At 49.4% G+C, this 22,935-nt stretch overlaps 1 protein-coding gene across 1 annotated transcript in view; it reads right to left on the reverse strand.

The window, feature by feature from the left end:
* The window catches only part of GPR50 (G protein-coupled receptor 50), a 47,396-nt gene extending 24,674 nt beyond the window's left edge, over nucleotides 1-22,722 (reverse strand). The window contains exon 1 of the mRNA XM_040614265.1: nucleotides 22,526-22,722. Coding sequence (XP_040470199.1) covers nucleotides 22,526-22,700 — 175 coding nt within the window. The 5' untranslated portion in view covers nucleotides 22,701-22,722. The remainder of the gene's footprint in view (nucleotides 1-22,525) is intronic.
* Nucleotides 22,723-22,935: the final 213 nt, after the last annotated feature.

A 22,935-nucleotide genomic window follows, 5' to 3' on the forward strand; every position in this document is an offset into this window, starting at 1 on the left:
GGAAGTACTTGCTCATAAAGTAACTTTAAATTCTCCCTCTTGAGTGGGAACATACTTTTATGCATCTACAATGGATGAATTCGAACAGTTATCTCCAATATAATAAATAACAGGCTTCCACAGAAATGACGTAGAGCACTAAGGCAAGGGGTCACAATATGCGGTTCCTTGCAAAAGCTGCAGAAAGTTCACATTTTGATTGTTTTTCTTTTGCTTCAGCACCCTGTATTTTCAGCTCTCAATATAAATAATGTCTTAGACTTTCCGACTGCCAGTAGAAGCAAAAAGTATTCAGAAAACTGTGTAAATAAGATCAATATTTACCACACTGAATTACTCCATAGAGGTCTGTTAAGGTAACGCTTTCTATACTTCATGAAGACCAAACAGCTGATGAACGCTCTCGGCATGATAACAGCCACATCAAAGCAGATGTGAGGGTCATCAGGTCCCGTGCCCCATTGCCAGCAGCTGCCAGAAGAGCTGCCCCATAGAAAAGTTCAAGACACATATTGAGCAACAGGGAGATAATGCTCCTTAAGGGAGTGCTCCTCCCTGACACACAGCCAAGCGCTCCAGAGCCGTATACAATAACAGAGTTCATTTTTAAACACCACTACAGTGAAACTGTAAAAAAATCTTACAAGACAGTTGACGCACAAAGCTTTCACTTAACAAGTTACCCAACTGGAGAAGAAAATATGCCAGAAAGCAGTGGCTGAGGCTAGGCAGGGAGTGAAGATGCTGTGCCTGGCACGAGCTGCTTCTGTAAGAGCCCACACTTGAATGGTGGCCAGAAGAGATTTAGGACGTATTCACAGAAAATGCAACCTTGCTTATCTGACAGATCTTTACAAGTCTCCTCCAAGATCAGGCTGCACCATTCAAGCCTAACCATTCCTGGTTAGCCCAGCAATCTCCAGGAAAGCCATAACCACACTGCTGGGGTGAGAGCTGCACCGGGCACGAGGCTCCCACCAGTGACAAACAGCACAGCTAGTGGAAGAAGCCACGCAGACTTGAAGCCACCCCAGTTACCCAGATGAGATGTACTTCTTACCTAAAGTAATGCCTCCACCATTTAGGGAATGACTCATTGCACAAGACATTATCCATGATAAAAAGGTCACCTCTGTGTTTCCTGCCCAGTCCCCGCCAGCCACTCCTCCCAGGGGTGAGCTTTGTGTCCCCAAGGCTGCGGAGCTGCGACCCCGGGGCAGAGCAGGGGGCTCAGGACCCAGGGGCCAGGCCCCCTCCCAGCTGTGTGGAGCTGCCAGCAACACGTGGTTTCAAAGACAGCGCGCTCTGTCAAGTAAAGAAAGTGTTGCTGCGCCAAAATCCAAAATCTGCATGGGAAACATGCTGATGTTTGGACAGAGTTTTCGTCAAGAAATGACTAAATGAATTGGCTTGATAAGTAAACGTGCTTGAGCTTACTTCATCTCAATTTATCTGTAGGCAAATATTCATTTTTACCTCATACGCACATTTACATATTTCCGTGTTTCAGCAGCAACAAAGTGTTTTGACAACCTGGAATCTACTTTCTTCAGTCTACAGGGAATTTTGACTTCTTTTTCTAATTCCAAACACCAAATCCCAAATCTGGACATGGCAGTTTTCCATAGAAGAGAAATTAACAGTCAAAGCCATTCTCTTCCTAAAACAGTATACAAGGCCAAATTTGTAATCTTTCTTTGATTCTCCCCATTCAGCACTGGGGAATAATCCCATACAATGGCACGCATCCGATATGATTGCTATGGAGAAATTAAAGCCTTACATCTAGAGAAGTAGAAATCCTGCATTACTAAGGTTTCCTCAGCTGCAAGGGAAAGAAACATTGCCTCCTGGTGATTAAGAATGTAATTATTATTATTAATTCTGAAACAGTTTGAATTACACAGTACATTTTCTTTAAATGGGCACTATCATTCGTGCAACTTGATTTGAACCTATGATTTATTCATGGATTAGTAACCCTGTTTGTTTCATAAGCTCAGCATATTTTGCTTAGTATATTGTATTACTGGCTGGTTGCTATAAACAGTCCATTTAAATTTAGGCAGACGCTTTTGGAAAAGTTCTGTTTAGAAGAGAGATGTGAATTAAAATGCAAACTACACTGATCAGTAACTACTGGTTTCTTCTAAACTCTTAACGTTTACGTGTGTGTGCATAAGGATCTCAAGATTGAGTTCACAGGTAACCTCTAGCTGAAGTTCACATGCAAACAAAGCTTCCTACTTGGGCCAATCGTAATATCCACTGATTTGAAAATCAAAAGGAAATCTGCCAGACAGCACTGCCACATTGTGAAATCTCTGCAAATAAATCAGAATCAGGCTTTCCCCCATGGTGGCATTAATAAAATACCTCCAGCCTGGCCAATTAATCTGCAGTACCTTCCTCCACTTCCTGAAGCAAAAAAGCCTGACTTTACCAGCTTTGTTGCAAAGCAGGTCTTAAACCAAACTAGCCACAGAAGAAGAGAAAAAAAGCCTTTACAGTTTGGCCAAATACATTTCTGACAAGAAAGGATACCTTTTTAGCTGCTGAGTAATTACAATGAATGTACTTCTTTTACTGCAATTCTCCCTAAGTTTTGGCTTGAAGGTGTCGGATACTGGGCAAAACCTGATGACACCATTGATGGTGTACACAGCTGTACAACCAGCTCCTCCTGGGTTACTTCACATTTGAATTTTTAAAGATATCCCTAGGAACTAAGTCCAGTTGTTTGTTCTCCACAGTTGCTACAGGCCTTTATAAGGGTTACATGCTGTTCCCTCTCCTAATATTTCCATGCTGCTTTTTCTTAATCGGTCATCGTTTTCAGGATGACAGTTGTTATTTGGCTCTCTGGAGAAGGAAACATTCCTGAAAGAGGCATCATAGCCACATACGTGTAAAGCTGGCATGAGTAATACCTTCCTTATTATACTCTTTTTATCTACTCAGAGCAGGAGATGACGCCGCGTGTAAGTTAAGAGGCACTGCCTGATTTACAACCTGTTCTGCATAGCCCTGCATGAAACCTATGAGTTTATACAAAATACTACCCTCTAGTTATCTTGCTTGCTAATTAGATGTGGAGTAAGATTGTAGAGGACTGGGCTGCTAGAGTCAACAATGCTCAGCTTCCTATAGTTTTTCCTGCTCCTTGTTCAGGGAAGTTTTCTGATTGGCGTGAAAAATTAGAATCTAAATCAAAAGGTGAGTTAGATAAAGCCATGAGCTAGGATGGTGTATTGGTATCCTACAGATTCAACCTTTTTTTTTTTCTTTAACCAGCACATTTCAAGAAAACATCTGGATACCAATTAGCATGCAAAACATCTGCTGTTCAGCTCAAGCATCTTGGCTGGCTGTGTCTGCCAGTACAAGCCAGCTTTGAAGGCTCATCTCCATTCTCTCAGAACAACACTGTAAAACATGTATCCCTGTTCAGCCCCTTTAGCCTTTAAGAAAGCTGTTCATACAAATCCCTAGGCTGCCAGAGTGACTGATAAAATTATTTCTTTTTTTTCTAATAGAAGTTGCAGCTTTTGGTAAGATGGCAAAGAGCGCGAGTCACTCGTGTTGGTGTCTAAGTGCCCAGGCAAAGCAAGAGGAGCTCAGCGTGCAGGCTCTGCTCCGGCAGGCACAGCCCCTGCCTGCAGCCCGAGCACAGGGGACGAGCAAAGGCGCAGGGGAAAGATGCAACACAAAGTCACTCATGTTACACCTTTGCAGCCCCTTAAATCTCCCAGGTGCAGCTTTGCGAAACAGACGCCCCAAAGCTCGGCTGCAAATTGGACACACCCCCCAGATCTTTCCACAACTACCTAAGGAAGTTGTGCAGTTCTGTTAAAACTCCACAAGTTTAACTCCTTAAAGACAATTACTACTTTTGCTTAAATACTTGGGAAGTCTTGAACACAGGTTGTGGCTGGCATTTTTTTTCCCACAAACAGAAGAATGTTTGGCTTTGTGTGTGTTTTTTAAATACATGGTACAATTCCTGACTTCAAACAATGGCAAATAAAAATCCTTTTTTTTTTTTTTAACGTAACTGAATGAGAATGAAAGTCATATGAACAAGTAAATATTAATTAATAAAGCAATTACTAGGTACCACACTCTTGGTTCCACTGTGGTTATAATTATAGGCCAGATTATGCATGGAGATGTTCTGAGATTAAAGAAAAGGAAGGAGAAGACTGGCAGACGAGAGTAAATATTTTCCATGCTGTGAAATGGCTCATTGGCTTTACATCGCTTCTGAGTACTTCCGAGAACTGTCTTGGCTCACTTCCAAGGAAGCGTCCACTGAAAGGGGGGATTGAGGTGATGGCAAGAGAGGTGACCCCAGATGAGGACACTGTCTGTGTCCTCATCACAAGGCAAACCCATGCACCAGACGTCATGTCACCCTTTCCTTTTAAAGCCTACTTGCATCCATTCACATAGACAAAGGGGTTTTTTGGGGGGACAATGATTCAGAACACAGATCTTAAGTTAGAAGGCTTCGAGCTGCTTCACAAAATCATTTTGGACTCACCTTGCTGTACTGCTGTCTTTTTGCTGCTGATGTATGGAGGTGTTTTGTGGCTCACCTAAACTGTTTTAATGCAGGTCATTTACTAGTCAGAGGGAAGGGAAAAGGACAGAGCAGATTTTGAAAACAGAGGTGCTTCATCTCTTGTATGTATAATTTTGCAGCACTTTCAAGTTCCATATCAAGATTGCCTTGTCCTGCTTTGACTTTTAGCTGGCTTCTTGCTTCTTAAGATACTCCCAGCGTGATTGTAGGCACACACTGTTAATCACTGAAGGAATAACACAGCATGATTATGAGGAAGACAGGGAAATACAAGAGGCAGGGGGAACAGATCTGATGCATTAGCAGACACATTCTGCAGTCATAAAGTTAATATATTTAAACAACTCATAAATGTTTGAAAACTTAGGTGTTGCTAGAATAATGAATTACAAAACACTTGTTGGTAGCGAATGCAGAACTGTTTTCTCTGTGATGGAGGTTGAAAGTTTCTGAACATCAGCAGCTTTTCACAGCTTGGAAAAGCACTTAAAAGCAAAAATAATTTTAAACCGGGGGAGAAGGAAAAAGGCAGAGAGATTAATGCAATGTGAGGTGAAACTATAGCTCCACAGGCAGCTGGTCTCTCATCCTACCACCAGCAGCACTCAAAAAGAAGTGTTATCCCTGATGCACCAGTTAAAATGCAAACTGGGCATTTCTGACAGAAATAAAGTAAACCTGATGATGGCATGGACACAAACTCATTTTAGCTTCTTCCAGGTACCACAGCTCTAGGTCTCCTTGTCTCAGACAGAGAAAGCAGCACATAGTGGGTCTGAAACGTATTCATCCAGCAGCAGTCCCCTGGAAAGGATGCTCCTGTTACAGTCCACGGCTCATCACCACGCTAAAGAAATCACATCTTCTGCCTTACTTTCCCGAGTGTGAAGGATAAAAGTACAAGTTGCCAGGCCCAGTTTTGTGGCAGAGATATCAGTTGCATGGGGGTTTATTCCCAGCTACCCAGAAAGCCAGCACAAGAGCTTTCTACCCACTCACACCCTCCACAACAGAAAATAGAAAACCCTTTTTGACAAACACACAGCTGCAAAGCTCACAGGCAGAGGTATAAGAAAGGGGCTGTATTCAAGCAAAAGCTACTTTCATCTCTTTTGCAACTGAGTGACATTTCAACTTCAGGCTGTCCTTTTACCAACTTTGCAGGGAACTTCCACTCCAGTTTCCCCTGTTGCTATTCCTGTGCCACTTCAAGGCCACTCCCGCAGATACCTCACCTGCTTTAAAGTCAACACCAGTCAGAAGGACAAAAGGTGCCAAATCAGAAGTCTTTTATACAGTATCTTTCCAGCATGACTGCAAAGTATCTCTCTTCCCATTACAGCAGAGACACTCAAGTATTTTGAGCTTTAGGATGCCGAGGAGAAGTCATTCTCTCTCCTGAATCCACCCTGTTTTCCCCCCACCCTTCTCCCTCCCAGAACACACAGTGCAGCAGGAGAGCAGGATGGGCACTCAGTACACGGACATCACACGTTGCACACATTGCTTTGTGTTCCTGACAGCAACATGCCAGGCTCTGCAGTCCCCACTGGTGTGGCAGCTCATACATCAGTGCTCCAGCACAGTAGCACTCCAGCCTTCAGCGCAGGCTGTAGGGTAGCTGCCCCCACACGCAGCACCGGCGCGGTAGCCTCCAGCCACACACAAAGCCAGGATCACCCCCTCTCTGCAAGACCAGTGCAAGCAACATAGCAGGGACAGACACATCCTGGGATCAGTAGCCAACTCCAATGGCACTACTATTAGAATCATTAGAGTTAAAATGCCAATACTCATGCTCAAGACCCCCAGGAAACCCTCTGTTCCTCTGATGCAAAGGGGAACACATTCATGCCCTGCTAACGGCATTGCAGCCAGGATGCCACAACAAATGCAGCTGTGCCACCAGTCACTTCTGGTGTTTAGTGGGCTGCCACTTCAAATCCCACCCAATTGCTTCAAAAAGTATTCAGCACACACTGGGAATCCTGCTTTGAGGGAAGTCCAAGAGTTAAAACAGACCCACCAGAACCGTGACCAAAAGGGCCACTATGTTTTCAAAGACAGAAGTGCAATGTACTGCCAGGCGCCCATCCACACTGGCAGCCTCATCCTGCAGTCGGCAACAAAATGCATTTAGATGCCCCAGACACAGCACCTTTCCCCTCCCTTCCTGATTTCCCCAGTGAAAGAGCTGTCTCAGAAGAATTAGAGAAGCAAGGGTATGTCAAAGGACATGGATAAAATTAATGCTTTGCAGGAATTGGCTTCTCCATCTCTTCTTTAAAAAACAGAAGTGCTTTTCTTGGGTGACATGGTGCAGAATAACCAGTCACCTTTCTATTTCAAAATGAACTTGTCTTAGATGTCCATGGCAGAAAGCTAAACCAGACAAAGGGCTGCTCAGCAATTCCTCTTCATTGACATGCCGTATCATTCTGCCCCAGTTTGGGAGGGATTATACCACTGCTAAGGACAGCTTGTGGCTAAGGGCTTGGCGCAACAACTCACCAGCTTTGCAGTAAGGACCCTTACAACACAGGCATATCACCCAAGCCCTACAGCCATACGGCAACAAGCACAGGCGTGCAGTGCACGACGACTCTGCAGCACAACCCCCCTCCCCTTAACACCAGAACTACCTTCGCTGCAGCCACCTCTCTGCCAACCTTTATCTTCTGGGAGTACAAGCCACTAACACCTCACAAGCAAACCTCACCAGTGAGATCTATGCACTGGTGTACACCCATTAACTGAGTATCCTACACGCATATTCAGCCAAAGGATAAAATCTACTAGTGGCAAGGGGGCATTATTAAGTAGCAGCTACCATAAACCAGTGAGAGCAGAAGCCTGACACACTCGTGCCACCTCTGCAGGAGCCATGGCAGTGGTGGCATGGTGTTCAGCACCATCCTCATGGGAGAAGCCCACACATTATGAGCACTACAGGAGCTGGAAAAGGGGGATCACAATTTGCCATCTGAGTTACCTCTCCATAGCACAGTTCTGTTGATTGCTAGGAATTCAAACATTTAAAAACGGGGCGGGGGAGGGGGGGGGGTGGGGTGGGTGGAGAAATGGAAGGGTTGATTACCAACCAGGATTACATTTCAGGAAAAGAAGAGTTTGATCATTTGTCTTCATTCCACATGGAAGTAAAAGTGAGTATCCTTCCACATTTGTTGCAAAGAACCACTTTCAAAGGTAAGAAAAAACTGTGAAAGACTGATTCATCAAAGCAATGGGAACAGTCCAGCAGCAGCAACCAGTTTTGTAAAGCCAACAATCCATCAGAAGAAATCCAGCCTCTCCTGGGATAAATTTGTCTCAAAAAACAACAAATAAGAGAACTGCAGTTGAAATACCAGTAAAGAAGAACAGACACTGTCACGGGAAGGCCGAAACAGTCTAGCTCCTTGTAAGCCCTATTTGATGCTTGTCCACTGCTCTGTTTCCCTATGCATATAATTTATTCCAAAGCAAATGTATTATTTTAAAGACTCCACAGAAAAGGCAGAGAAGGATGCGTACCTGCTAAGGGACACAATGCTGATGTTCATCCAGTGGTTATTTCTTGCTCCCACACTAATCTCAAAGGCCTTGCCTAGCTTGAAATTTAGCAAGATGTTTAATTAATGGCTTCCGATGGTACAACCACACTGGGAAGGCTTCTCTCATTAGCTAATTAGTCTATGGTCCTAATCAGGCAGGGCAAGCCAGTTTTACTCCCTCATTGCCTTGCATGGGAAACCCCAGCTGTTCCACCTAGGTCTTCCCTCAGGACAGTTCCCAGCTCCCCTCTGCTGACCTGCCTTGCCTGGGTGGTGGCAGACAGCATCACCTCACCTTTCAATGACAATCTAGACCAGGCTGGAAATGTTTTGTCCACCGCAGCTCTCCTCCTGAAAGCAAAGCCCTCTGAAGTGCCCAGTGAGGTCTTGGGTCACTAAGAATTGGCTGGTCAGCAACTGTCAGGAACAACATGAGTACGTTGCCTAACAAGTTCTTTTTTCCTATGAGGATAAAGCTGGTGTATCTCCAAAGGACCAGAAGACCACTGCATATGCCCAGATGTTCAGTCCACTCCCAGCCTAGGCAAAAAGTGCCCTGAAAGAGGGTATCTTACAAGAGGCTGAATTCACTGAACCCTTAGAACACGGGGTGCTGTGCAAGGGCGCAGCTGGCACGTGCAGAAAGGCAGCACTCTGCGCCCTGGGCACGCAGATGCATCACAGCAAGGCAGGCAAGCAGATCACCTGCGGGAGCTGCGAGCTCGCGCCTTGTCTAGAACAGCACGGAGCTGTGACTCCTGCTGCTCCTCGTCGCTCTGACTGCTGGGCATGACAGCTCTTGGCAGGAGGGGCTGCCTGTCTGTTTGAGGGCAGAGATTAGCCTGACAGCCTCCCACTAAACACGTCCTTCCTTCTCCCATTGCACGTGCCTTTTTCTGCAAGCCCTCGCACCACACTTCTGCCTTCCCTACAGTAACGCCCGTGGACGAGCATGGTATGCAATCCATACTGCAATACCTGATCATTTCTGTGCCTGTCAACAACACCTACTCTTAAAGCATTTTGTCAGCAAGCTTTGAACTTAGTCCAACCAGTTTTGCCTGATTAGTTTTGATTAGTAGAAAGACTGTGTAAGACGTATGTGCTTGCCACTGACTTAACACATCTTAGGTATGGTAGAAATGGTTTCTTTCATTTCTAGTGAAAAGCCAAGATATAATCTGTGCCTTGATAACACCTACTTCCACGTAAAGGGAACAGTGTACCTTATTCTAGCTTAATTCCTCCCTGCAAAGCACAGCACTGAAAAGTCCAGAGATGGTGCCAATGCTTTTGGAAAAGCCAGAAGGAAAACAAGCACAACTAGTGATGGGAAGCAGAGGACAGCTAACTTTTTAACTCATCTCTGCCCTCCGCCAGAGTCAGAAGAGTCAAGGTGGGAGGGGTGTGTGAGAGAAGACAATGGAGACTGTGAGAGAAAAGCAGGAATATGAATTTTGCCAACTCCAGGCTACTCCAAATGCTACAGGAAACCTCTTCCAGGGATATATTTAAGTTGTCATGCCTTGCTTTTAGTATCTGTACCAGGAACCGGAAAGGGTGTTTACTGTGCTTGCGATGAAGTTAACGCACCTTATGCCCATGTCCTCACGGCCCCATTGGCCAGACTCTACCTGAATTTCAGCTCCGACCTCCTCCCTGATCACACAGAAAAGCCACAGGCTTGGTCTGCAAGTGCTGTAAGGGTGGGCTACTTCACTTGGCTGGGGAATCAGTCACAGGGGCTGAGGTTTGCTTTTATTTGGACTGGCTTACATCAGCTCTGCAAAGAAGATGCCAGATGGCCAGTGTCAAGAGACCTCCAGCACCTTCCTAGCTCCACCCACAACTGAGGCAACTTCTAAAAAGTTCTAGAGCATCTCAAAGTGAAGGATGGGAATGGAGGACCTTGACATGTAGAGACTAAAGAACAGTCTCTATAGGTGTAGAGACTGAAGAACAAATTAACCTGGAAAGGTATAGTCATAGAGGAAGGCTACCCAGCTGCTCAGCTCCTCAAGGCACCTCTCTGTCACCCTCAGGCAGCACGGGGCCAAAGCTACCAACACAGGCTGTAGTTCACTCCTTCTATTTAGAAGGGCAACAACTTGCATTGACGTTGGCTTTGGAGGACATGTTTGGCAACCCCAGCAGATAAACAGACAGCATTTCAACAGAATACCATAAGGTTCTGAAAGAAATACATTTATGTTATTTTTGTAATATTATTAAATCCAGGGTTGAATATTTTGAATATGGTATAATCCATTTTCCTAGGAACCAGCCAAGAACAACACTAGGTTTTGCTTAGAACCTGACAGCAGCGCAGGGGAAGTGCCACCGCACTGTCATCCCCGCCTCACTGCTCCCTCGGGGACACAAGCGGGAGCCACACGTGCTTCTCCCGACACCCCCAACCCTTCCCTCCTCCATCAGCTCTTCCCTCACCCGCCACATGGATGAGCTCTAATCCCTCCTGCCGATGCTGGTGTGACTCTGCTCTTCTCTGAGCCAGGGACCCTCCACTGGCCCAAGGGAGCCCCAAAGCTGAGTGCTGACAGATAACTTGCGAGGGCAAATGCAAAACACTACAGAGGACAGACAGGAGTATTTCAGCAGCGTGCAGGTGGGACTTGGGCCAAAGCAGTAGTAGAACAGCGCGCTATGGACGGCTCCTGCCATTGAACTGGCCAGCAGATGCAGCAGGAGAATAAGTAGGTGGACTGGGTATCAGATTCATAGAATGTTAGAATGGTTTGGGTTGGAAGGGACTGTGAAGATCGTCTAGTTCCATCCACCTGCCGTGGGCAGGGACACCTCCCACTAGCCCAGGTGGCTCAGAGCCTCATCCAGCCTGGCCTTGGACACTGCCAGGGATGGGGCATCCACAGCCATTGCCCCTTGTCCTATCGCTGCATGTCCTTGTAAACAGCCCCTCCCCAGCTCTCTCGTCATCCCCTTTATGTACTGGCAGGCTGCTCTAAGGTCTCCCTGGAGCCTTCTCTTCTCCAGGCTGAACCACCCCAGCTCTCCCAGCCAACCCTGAGCACAGATCATTTCCTCCCAGTCTCCAGCAGCTCCACCCTAAAAGCGAGCCCAAACCCACTCCCACGCACCAGGACCCCAGTCTTTACTCCCTTTTATCTCCTCTGCCTGCTGCCCATTCCCCAGACCGCAAACATAGGCAAGTCTCAGGGCTGGCTTAAGCTGCTGTGCTCACCTAAATCAATAGGCTCTTCCTCACCCTGCAGCACACAGGAAGGTAAGTTAGTCACCCTGCACAAGTCACTGGAAAATCCTGGACCACCTGGAGAACATCTCCTTTTCCTAAATCCCTCCTTGTGAATCTCCCTGCAAGTAGGACAGAGCTAAAGCCCCAGGAGAGCACTGCATCCCCCCTCTGGGCTCGTGTGGGCAGCTCATGCCTTGCAGAAGCCGTTTCCCCCAGCAGCATGGTCCAGGGCTCCAGTTCCTAACGCATCCAAATGGGACTCTGCTGTGGATTTCACCCATCACATTAAGATTCAATTTGCTCTACTTTCTACTGCAATATTTGCAGAAATAAAGCTCACAGCTGAGATTTGAAGGCCAGACACAGGGCCAGGAGTAAGATGAAATATGTTAGACTCCATTTAACTTATGGCTTATAAAGCCCATGGGAAAGGCAGGCAGTGTGCCTGCTCAGCACCCACGGGAAAAGCTACATTCCCTCCCAGAAGACATCAGGGTCTCTTGAGCCCACCTACACGTACCATCAAACAGGAATGTCTGCAACAGGCAGAGCTGCCAGTTCTCCCCACCTTTCCCTTTGGGATGGGGAAGAGGCACAGCTCGGTTCGCCTGAGCACCCTACCACCCACCCTTGTTCACTTTGGCTGTGGCTGGCACATCCCACCACCACTCCTCCTGTTGTGGCCAGATTCTCACCACTCCATCAGCATCCCCACTTATCCCCCTCCTCCCTCACCTTCTGCGCATCCTCCTGCCCCAAGCCTCGCTGAACCTGTCTCTACCTGGATCCTTTTATGCTGGCCCAGGAACCACAGCTGTGACACAGTAATTTCCCAGCATCTCTGGTGTCCAGCTCAGTTGTGCCTGGAATTCACCCAGAACCAAGCCCAGGCTCACAAGTGTTGCACCTAAGCCAAAGGACAAGCAGGGATGCAGGGCAGGTTGGACCCTGGGCTGCTGGACATCAGTCCCCTGCTGCCATCACAGTGTTTGGTAACGTCACATCTGAAGGTGATGCTGGGGATTGTTCAATAAGGCAAGATCTGAGGTCTCTCAACAGAAGATGTCAAGATGACAGTCTCAGAAGACAGGGACTCACTGGTCCTCACTCCAGCTTTCAGGAATGAGAAGAGTTAAACATGAGAAAGCTACACCACAGATTTCCTTCTACATCTTCCACAAGGCGCAGTCCCATAAGACTGGGGCTGTCAGGGACAGGAGTGTCCTGGGACTTTGGCACAGCCTTCTCCTCGCCAACCAGCCAGAAGGACCATCCTGTTCTCCTCCACCCCTGCTTTCTGCTGTGGGACAGATTTGGAAGGGATTAAAACTCCTGCACAGAGAAAGAAAAGCAAACAAAAAAACAATGAAAATGCAAAAAGAAAAAGAAAGAAAAAAAGAAAAGCATACAAACCCCATCTCTGAATTAATTTCCATTCTATGTATAGGCCATCATGTGACAGTTGTCTTTTTAAGCCTTTTAATTAATCACTCCACAAGTCACACAGGGAACAGCTACATTGAGCACATATGCCCACCTTCCCTCTTCCCGAAACACATTCCAGATTCTGTTGAAGGACTGTCTGCACAGTAATTAGTTATTTGCTGTTACCTAAGCCGGTACTTGGCTCTCCAGATCTTTCAGGAACATCAAATCCTGGGTCAATAATGCTCTTTGGGGCTGAAAAGAAAAAAAGAAAAGCCTTTGCTAGAGGCAAGGAAGGGCAAGGGCATTGGAAGGATTCAGAGAGGGAGAAAGGGAGCTCAGCGCGGGGCTGACCCTGGTTTGCTAGCTCTTGTCTCTTGTTGCAAGGCCCATGGGGTGCCCCCCCGGGGACCAGGGCGCTATCTGGCATGACACAGGACACAGATCTTCCTAATCGGAGGATTTTTGTTCCAACTACTTGAAGGGGAAATGTACAGAGACCTACCCCAACACCTAACAACATTTTTATCAAACACTTTGCAAAGACAAATACCGCTCATTTCAGAAATGCCAGAATTACAGTTTCTAGTGGAAAGCTGATTCATTTCTCTTGAATCATATATTTGTCATATAATCACTCACTTGACCGCATACCATCTGGCTATCAAGCCACCGGTACACCTGAAGCACGTGCTGAGCACTGCTGACTTACTGAGTGACTAACAGTATTGTAACTCTGCTCCCCAACTACACATCCCCAACTTACAGTCCTGTGCTCAAGTCCTGCTCCAAACGGGGTGTCCGGAAATCCGGGGGGGGGGGGGGGGGGGGGGGAGAAGCAGGGGGAGTAGAGATTTCTCCTGGAAGTTCTGCAAAGTTTTGCCAAGGGCCTCCTGAGATCCAGCACTCCTAAAAATACTCCCATCTACATGAATTCTAAGGAGGATTTTTGCCCTGAGTAAAAAGAAAACAACAAAAAAAAGCCACCACAACAAAAACACAAAGCCAAAAATTGGTGACTTTGACCTCACACAGGCGATAGGATGGAATCCCTATGGAGCTGTATGAAGGAACAATTTAGAAATATTTCTAAAGCTACTGCACTCCAAAAACCCTTTTGCCTGCCACTTTGTCCAGAGTTCCCAGAGCACAGCAGGGGAGCCGCACAGCACAGGGCCACAACGCTGCTCTGAGCAGGATGGCACCTCCGAGCCTCCTCCTGGGCACCTCGCTGCTCCCACAGCACCGGAGGAGCTCAGCACAGCACTCCTGGGAGGAGAGATGTGCAAGGGTCTGGGTGGGAACCGACCTGGATGACCCCAAAGCTGGAATACCCAAAGGTGGTGCTGCCAGAGACCTCCCCAAACCAGCGTGGCCATGGGGCTGTGACACCATTCCCAGCAAAGCGCCATTCCTTTGTGTCTCACCATGCAAATCACCTTCTAGGAAAAAACAGGTTAAGACTGTTCATCACTTTGCCCTGGTATTCCACTTAAAGCTCACACTTAACCTTAATCCACATTAATTTTCTCCTAGGTTTTATCCCACTGACACTCCCGCTTCTCTCAGGTCCTGCAGCCAGTGGCCCCACTCCAGCACCCTCCCGCAGAGCCACAGGAGCAGGGTGCTGGAGCAGAGGGATGCAGGCAGGGACTGGCACATCCCCATCAGCATGCCAGCTCCACTGCTCCCAGAGCCCAGCAGGTGCGCTTGGGTACACCCCAGCTGCTCACAGGAGGCACCACTTCCACCACCTCCGCAGCAACCACACAGCACCACCGAGCAAGCCCCAGCCCCAGCCCGGCTTCTCTGGAGCAGCCCTAGCGCTGCCGTTACCATTCCCATGGTCACTGGCACAGGGAGCATCGCTGGCACAGGGAGCATCACTGGCAGTCATGGCAAACGCATCACCATCCAGTTGAGTGAGTCGATAGCAAAGCTGAAAGCAAACACTGTCACGGATTATTCCCGCCCCGCAACAGCAGAAAAGCAGCAGTGAGCCCGTTTGCTGGCAGCTCACGCGTTCGGTGTCGCAGGCACCCATCCCCGTTGAAAAGCAAGGGGGTGCCGGGTGTCACCCTTCTGCATTAGAGGACCCAGGGAGCAGGGAAGGGGGGAGCAGCTCACCAGGGAAGCAGCTCTAGAGTCCCCGCAACCTTCAAACTGTTTCATCGGCAAACAGCGTGTTTCCGTCACCAGAGCCCACCAGAAAACCGAGACACCTGCTGTGGAGTCCCTGACATTTCAGAGGGTCAGAGGCAGAAGCACTGGTGGGAGTTTGCTACAGACAAATGAATCAGCAGAACAGATGAGCAGCTCCTGCAGCATCTACCCGCAATGTACAGAAAGAAAAGATGTAATTTCAGGCTTGTGGCAGATGCTGGAGGGCTAGTGATGCTAAAAAAAAAATTAAAATAATTAAAAAAAAAAATCTTAACACACCTACATATACTACATAGCTGTCTAGGACAAGGATATCCTGCAGTAGCTGGAATAAAACCAGTCACAGCTCTGAATTGCATCTGAGATAAGGAAACAGAACATGGTCCAACACAACATCTCTGAACAGTCAGTTTCTCCAAACCAGAAATAAACAGACACAAAAATAACAGAGAAAACACCTAAATGTAAGCAAATGTGACAATGCTTATTGGGAGGTGTTTAAGGATGCTTTAGAAGCACCCTGATTTCCCCCACAAAAAGCAATATCATATTTTAAAAAAGTGTATTAGTTTTAAAATAAGAAAATTTTTAAGACAAGAGCCAAATTAAAAAATAAAATGTGTAAGAAATAGAAAATCCACTATAAAATCAGTAGCTGGAAATCAACGCATTTTCTAAAGAAAACTAAAAGATACCAAAGAAATTAATGGTAATAGGTATATCAGGGAAAAAAGCAACAGTATATTAATACAATCGCCTTGATCCTAAAAAAGTACAGTGAAATGATTCTGATACAGAAGATGTAGAAAGTATAAGCATTACTGTTTATCTTTGCTAGTAAGGATGACTAATACCTCAGCTACAACAAAATCCTCTGAGAAGAAAGTTGGTCAGATACCCAGCACCATCTGCTAACCATTTCTCCTGTCGGTAACTGGAAAACCTGCACATCAGCGTATGAGGGAGTTCACCAAATCCCTAACACTGACTTTAAAAAAAAAAAAAAAAAAAAAAACCAAAAAAAAAACCACAGAAACATGTCCCAGGCCAGCCAGGAAGTTCCAGAAGTCTTGGAACAATAAATAGAAAAACGCCACTCAAGCAACTCAAGCAAACAAGAACTTAGTATTGTGCCAATACTTTCAGAGGGCAAACGGCCTGAGCTGGGAAACCCAGGCTGGCTATCCTGCCTGTGGTCCCCAGCAGAGGCAGGGAACGGCCGGTATTCCGAGATGGAAAACATAGTAAGCCCTAGTCAACAGTTTTCTGGTCTGAGGGCTTGTCAAACTGATCTAGCATTTCTTCTACGAGTACTCATTTGGCTGACAAAGGTAACGGCGTTGACATAATACATGCAGACTTGTGTGTGACGCTTGGCTTTGGCCGGTGTGACGGTCCAAGAACAAAATCCCCAGCGCTATGCAAACATCAGTGTATACTGCATACCCAGAGGATTAAAAGCCAGTTGAGCCTGGTGACCTCATTAGAGTTATACCTGCGCCGCCTGCCCCCACGGTGGTTTTGGCTCCCTGGAGAGACGTTTCCATGAGGGAAAAGGGCCACGAGGCAGCAGAAATTGTTCTCTGCACGCAAAACTCCAGGCAGCGCTGGTGGGAGATGTGGGTTTTCAGGGAATGCACATTGTGGTTGTGTGCCTAGGTTTGCAGCGAGCTCAGGAGAGCTGGAGAAGGCTGTTCCAGAGCCTCTGCCCAGAAAGCAAGCTAACTCATGGAAAAGCGGTGGCTGGTTCTGCTGTGGATTTTCACACGTGTAAAGCTCACAGGACCCACAGATGAAAAGCCATAGGCTCAGCCCTGCCAGCAGCCTTCGGCTGGTCGCGATCCCGCACGTGCCACGTAACACTGGGCTCACTCATGTTATTTCCTACATGGGTCCTGATCTGTGCTCAGCGCTCTGAGCACCTTCCAGTAACAACACAGGATGCACCAGCACCCTCCCAACCTACATGACACCTTCCCAGAGGGAAAGTGGTGATTTCTCTTGGAAAGTTTTAAACGTCAGGTCTTTTGCTTTTAAACTCCACCAGTGCAGGGATAGCAGGGTGACCAGGTTTGTGAAGGCTTTCAGCTTCCAAAAGGAGTTCATCCCTTCTCACCTGCCTCCCATAAAGACACACAGGCATCTCTCCTGCCAGAGGAGCAGAGTTATCCCACACACCCTTCCCCCTCAGCCATCTAGATGTCCTGCACTGTGGACATACGGACCAAAGCCTGGAGCTTTGTCTGAAGCCCTCGGACCATACAAGCAGCTCCGAGTGCCTGGGTAGCTGGAAGTTACTGTAGGAAAGCTTAACGCCAGCAGTTCTCCAGCATGACTGACTGAACCACCAGCTCTGGGCGTGAACTATCCACCGCAGAGGAAGCCTGGGGCTTCTGGTGAATTTGGGTTTCCTCTCCCCACAGGCATCACTCACCTCCTCCTGCTCGTTCAGCTCCAGGCAACTACTGATGTTCTCCAGGCAGCTGACCACACCGGTGAGGGTATCCCTTGTGAGAACCTGCCCGACAGCCACACTTGTACCCCCCACCTGTAGCTACAGGTTGCACAGAGGTGCCAAAGAAGTGTGCCAAGTACAGCAATGTCCAGGGGGGGTGCACCAAAATCCCCATCCCCACAAGAGTGGTCACCCACCACAGCTACTGAAGCAGTGCCAGTTTCACATCCCAGCCTGAACCCAGCTCATCCTGGCATTACATTTTAGCTCCAGCTGAACAACCTTGAAGCTGGGCTTTTGCCAGCTTCCTCCAGAAATGAAGGGCTTGGCATTCCCAGGACTTGGCAAGAGCTCACACATCCATAACGGGTATCCTTTTCATTTAAGGGTACATTTGCACGTGAGCAGAGAAACTCTTTGTCCAAAGGACTTCAACCTGGCTGCTGTGCTCCAGCTCACCCCTCTCATTCTTGGTGTTACTCACGTGTCAGGAGGAGCAAGCACGGCGCTGAGACCCCCTGACTTCTCACTCGGTGTTAAGGGAGGCAGACAGACCCTTGCTTCCCAAATAGGACAGATGCGGGATATTAACGGAACTTCCTCAAACACATGCAATCTTTTCAGCAAAACAAGATGACAACAGTTAGATGCTGGTTACACGTTTTTACTTTACTGAACTTCAGGCTGTCACCATCACTCTGACCACCTCACTCTCCTGCTGCTAAATGCATCCAGTGACTTGGCAAAGGCATTCCCAGTTTAGGCTGCTGAATGAAGGAGGAACGATGCTCAGGTTAGCAAAGCAGGACAGTTCTCTCAACACCTACAGCTTCCAAGTGTTTGGGCTGGTTTTGGCTGGGACAGTTAACTCCCTTCACCGTGGCTGGTACTGGGCTGTGGTTGGATCCTGCTGGAGCAGCGCTGCTGACACAGGGGGGTCTTCGCTATTGCTGAGCAGGGCTGGCACAGAGCCAGCCAGTGGGCTGGGGGGCACAAGGAGCTGGGAGGGGGCACAGCCGGGGCAGGCGACCCCAGCTGACTCAAGGGGTATCCCATGCCATATGGTGTCATGCTTGGTATATAAACCTGGGAGAGAAGAAGGAATGTGGGGACATTTGCAGTGATGGCATCTGTCTTCCCCAGGCACCGTCACGCGTGCTGGAGCCCGGCCGTCCTGGGGATGGCTGAGCACCGCCTGCCCATGGCAGGTGCTGGATGAACGCCTTGGGCTGCTCTGCCTGCCTGTGGCTCTGGCTTTACCTGTTAAACCCTCTTTATCTCAACCCACGGGATTTCTCTACTTTTACTCTTCCAGTTCTCTCCCCCATCCCGACACAGGGAGAGTGAGCGAGCAGCTGCGTGGGGCTTAGTTGTCAGCTGGGGTTAAACCGTGACAGTCCTTTTAACACCCAGCGTGAGACTTGAAGGGCTCAAGATAATGACGGGTTTGATTGGAATGTGCTAGATTGAATGTATAGCTGTTATTGCTGTTTAGCTATTACTTGGCAGGCTCCTGTGCTTGCCTTGGGGCTTGCTTGCCTTACTGTGTATTAGAGCCTGGTGCTCGTTAGCGGCTGCTTCTTACTTTCGCTGCTTGCTGTCGTGCTGTACTGCTTATCATCTCCCTGTGCTGCGCCTGGGAACAGTCTGATAACGGCAATGGCGATGTGACGGGGCTGGCAGAGGGTCAGGGCATCGCTGCTGTTCCTGTGCTGCTGTACTGGACAGGCTGGGACTCCACTGTGAGCTCCAGTCAAAGGGACCGTGACCTGTGGGTGAGTCCACATGGGAGCGGGACACCCCAAAGCGTCTGTGGCTGTGGATAAGCCCCCGCCAGAGCAAGTACATCTCAAAGCACCTGTGGCTGTGGTGGTGGCTGTGCTGCAGCAGGTATGCCTCTGAAGGGACTGAGGCCCGAGGACAAGTCCATGCCAGAGAAGGTGCACCCCGAAGCATCTGTGGCTGTGGACAAGTCCGTGCTGCAGCAGGTGCACCTTGAAGCATCAATCAGTGGCTGTGCACGAGATCACGCTGGAGCATCTCAAAGAAGGTGGCCGTGGACAAACCCACAAGAGGGCAGGTACAGCCCTGGAGGCACTGCAGCCATGGGTAATGCCATGTTGGAGCAGGTTGGCTTCTGAAGGGACTGTGGCTGTGGGTAAGGCCACCAGGCTGCAGCAGGTCTGTCTCTGACGGCATTGTGGCCCACGGGTAAGGCCACGCTGGAGCAGGCGCACCTCAGAGCGTCTGTGGCTAAGTCTCTGCTGCAGCAGCCGTAGCCCTGGTGGGGCTGTGGCCCACAGGTAAGGCTGCACTTGGAGCAGGTACGGCCCTAAGGGACTGCAGTCTGCGGGTAAGGCCAAGCTGGAGCAGGGCAGCAAGACGAGGAGTTCATTGCAATGTTAAACCCAATGGTCTGGTCCAGAGGCACCAGGAGTGGAGATTGTAACGGAGATACCTTTAAATTGTTGTAAGCCATGGTTGCAGTCGCATGTTATAGGGATTACTGTAGCAGGAGCCACTGAACCATTGGAGGACAAGCCCCACAAGAAGCAGCGCAAGTGCAGCAGTGACCCACCTGCGGTGGCTTTGGTGCCCAGTAACTCGACACAACCACCTCTCCTGTCCTGAATGACACTGTAACGAGTGGAGCCCAAAGTCACGGACTAAATGGGCTCAGTGGACATGTATGGACATTGTACGGGGGTGGCCCATGGACTAAGGGAATGATACCTGTGTATTGTATCAAAGGATGGGAGGGGGGGCGGTGGCATCATGAGAATGCATTGGATAGTGTGGGATCCAAGCATGGCATAAATGGTATGGAAGAAGGGGTGGAGAAGGTGCTGGCTCTGGCTAGGATAGAGTTCATTTTCTTCACAGTAGTGTGGGGCTGTGTTTGGATTTCTGCTGAATACAGTGCTAATAATTCAGAGAAGTTTTCCTTATTGCTGAGCAGGGCTGGCACAGAGCCACGGCCTTTCCTGCTCCTCACCTTGCCCCACCAGCGAGTGGGCTGGGGGGGAACAAGGAGTTGGGAGGGGGCACAGCCGGGACAGCTGACCCCAGCCGACCCAAGGGATGTCCCATACCGTATGGTGTCATGCTCAGCATATTCAGCTGGAGGGAGAAGGAGGAAGGAGTGATGGTGTTTGTCTTCCCAAGTAACTATCACACGTGCTGGAGCCCGGCCGTCCTGAGGATGGCTGAGCACCCACCCGCACATGAATGAAAAGTGCTGAATGAACGCCTGGCTTTGCTTTGCTCGCGTGCATGGCTTTTGCTTTACCTGTTAAACTGTCTTTATCTCAACCAATGGGTTTTCTCTACTTTTACTCTTCTGATTCTCTCCCTCATCCTGACATGGGGGGAGTGAGCGAGCAGCTGTGTGGAATTTAGTTGCCATCTGGGGTTAAACCAGCACAGCTTGTAACACTGAATTCCCCACTAGTCACTCTTAGTTTCTGTGTGCAAGGAGAGCCACCTCCCCTCACAGCAGGGAAATTAAAGATTTCACTTGGGTTGGGTTTACCCACACATCCCAACAGCTTGTATGTAGAGCAGACCACAGGCTACTGGCAAGGATTAAGATTTGGAAAGTATCTCCACGGCCACTTCAAGGGAAAGCTGTTCTTTTTCACTTTTGCAGGAACTTTAACTCAACTAACAGCGGAGGCAGTCTTAAGACTTGCAATGCATTCAAGTGATTAAATTTGAAAGCAGTGAAATAATTTCAAACCTGCTTGCTGCCCAACCAGCCAGAAAACATAAACCAGTAGTTACCTTAGAGAGAAGGAAAGGGTGTCTATTTCTCTTTCCCAGCACCACTGACCACAAGCTCACAGCGCTCATATTTTAAAGCAGAGCCGAAGAGAACAGAAAATACCTTTCCCAACTACATTAAAGTTCTCATAACCCCAGTACAGCATGTCCATGTCCTGCGGGTACCACGGGCTGCACTGCACGCACCAGCTGGAGAGCAACTCGCTGGCGAGGTCGCTGCGTTCGGTGCCTGCCCAAGCCCAGGGCCATTTGTGTGCTAGCGTTAATAAACCACACGTTAAAGGCACCAGGGGGAAATTGTCCTGTCAGTCTCATCCATCTGCTACTTCTACTGAACTCTGTCACATTACTCCTTATTTACAGATCAAGATGACAGAGAGAAAGCAGCATCTCCAAAATGCTTACAGCTTGGGCTTACGCATTATCCACACTAGAGATATTTCATTAAAACCTATAAAAAGCTATAAAACTGAAGGTCACTTTATGCCTTCCACTGTTAAAGTGGGAAGCGGCGTAGTCTTTAGAAAAACATACTCTACGGCATGTTTTAAGCAGCACTACACATACTACTCGAAACTCCTTACAGAGTAATTTATATCCAGTGCTACTTCTTTGCTAAAATAACAGGACTTTGAAGGCAAAAAAAAATTTACACCCTCAAAACACACAGCTTTCTTAAAAATGATTGACATCAATATCAACAATTTTCCTAGATCAGTTCCTTAGGGAGGTCAATAGTTAAGGCTCCAAAGCAGAGCTTCAAACTGCCCACGGAAAAAAACATGGAAAATCTTCACCCGGCTTTCAGTTGGTCATCTAAAGCACAGGAGCTTTTCAGACGAAAACGCTCAAATATACGCAAGGCTGGAACATAAAAGCAAGTGCTGAGGGTTGCAACGGGCTTGCCAAAGAAATCGCCCCTGCCTCTGGCACCTGGCGCTCCCCCCGCTCCGGCCGGAGGGACGCGGCTTTACCTGCGGCGCGGCGGGACTTCGGGCTCCTCGACGGCAGCTGCCTCCGGGCGACAGGAGTTCCCGCAAGTCGGAGGGCGGCGGGCGGGGGGGTGCCCCGGGGCCCGGGGGCAGCGGGTGCTCTGCGGCCGGGCGCCCCTTCCCCGGGGCAGAGACGGCCACCGCCACCCCGGGGCTGGGCGGGGGATGCCGTCCTGCCCGCGGGCTCCTGCCCCGCCACCAGCGGGGCCGCTGCCGAGCGGGGCCGGGGGCGGCGGACCCCGGGCGCGGTGCAGCTCCGCTCCGCGCTGCTCCGCCCGCAAGTTGGCAGCGCAGCCGCGCCGCCCCCCGCCCGCCCCGCGCCCGCCCCGCGCTCACCGGCGTTGCGGAGCTTCTTGTTCCTCAGCACGGAGAGGATGACCAGCGCGTTGCCCAGCACGTCCACCACGATGGTGAAGATGAGCACCGCCGCCAGCGCCGCGGCGGCCCGCGCCGACGGACCGCCCTCCGCCGGGCAGCCCGGGCAGCTCCCGTTGCTCCCCGGCCGCTCCATGCGCGCCTCTGCCCGCCGCCGCCGCCGGGGCGCCTCCTCCTCCGCCTCCCGCCCCGACGGCAGCCCCCGGGCCGCGGGGAGGAGCGCGCCTCGGCGCCCGTCCCGGGGGGCGCACGCCGCCCCCCTCCCCCGGCGGTGCCGCCGCCCTGCCCGGGGCGGGGCGGGGGGGGCTGCCCGGTGCGGGGCACCCGCAGCGCTCGCCGGGCCGATGGCGCCACCGCGCGGCGGCGGCGGG

The sequence above is a fragment of the Falco naumanni genome, chromosome 14 (assembly GCF_017639655.2).
Source record: "Falco naumanni isolate bFalNau1 chromosome 14, bFalNau1.pat, whole genome shotgun sequence".
Lineage (NCBI taxonomy): Eukaryota > Metazoa > Chordata > Aves > Falconiformes > Falconidae > Falco > Falco naumanni.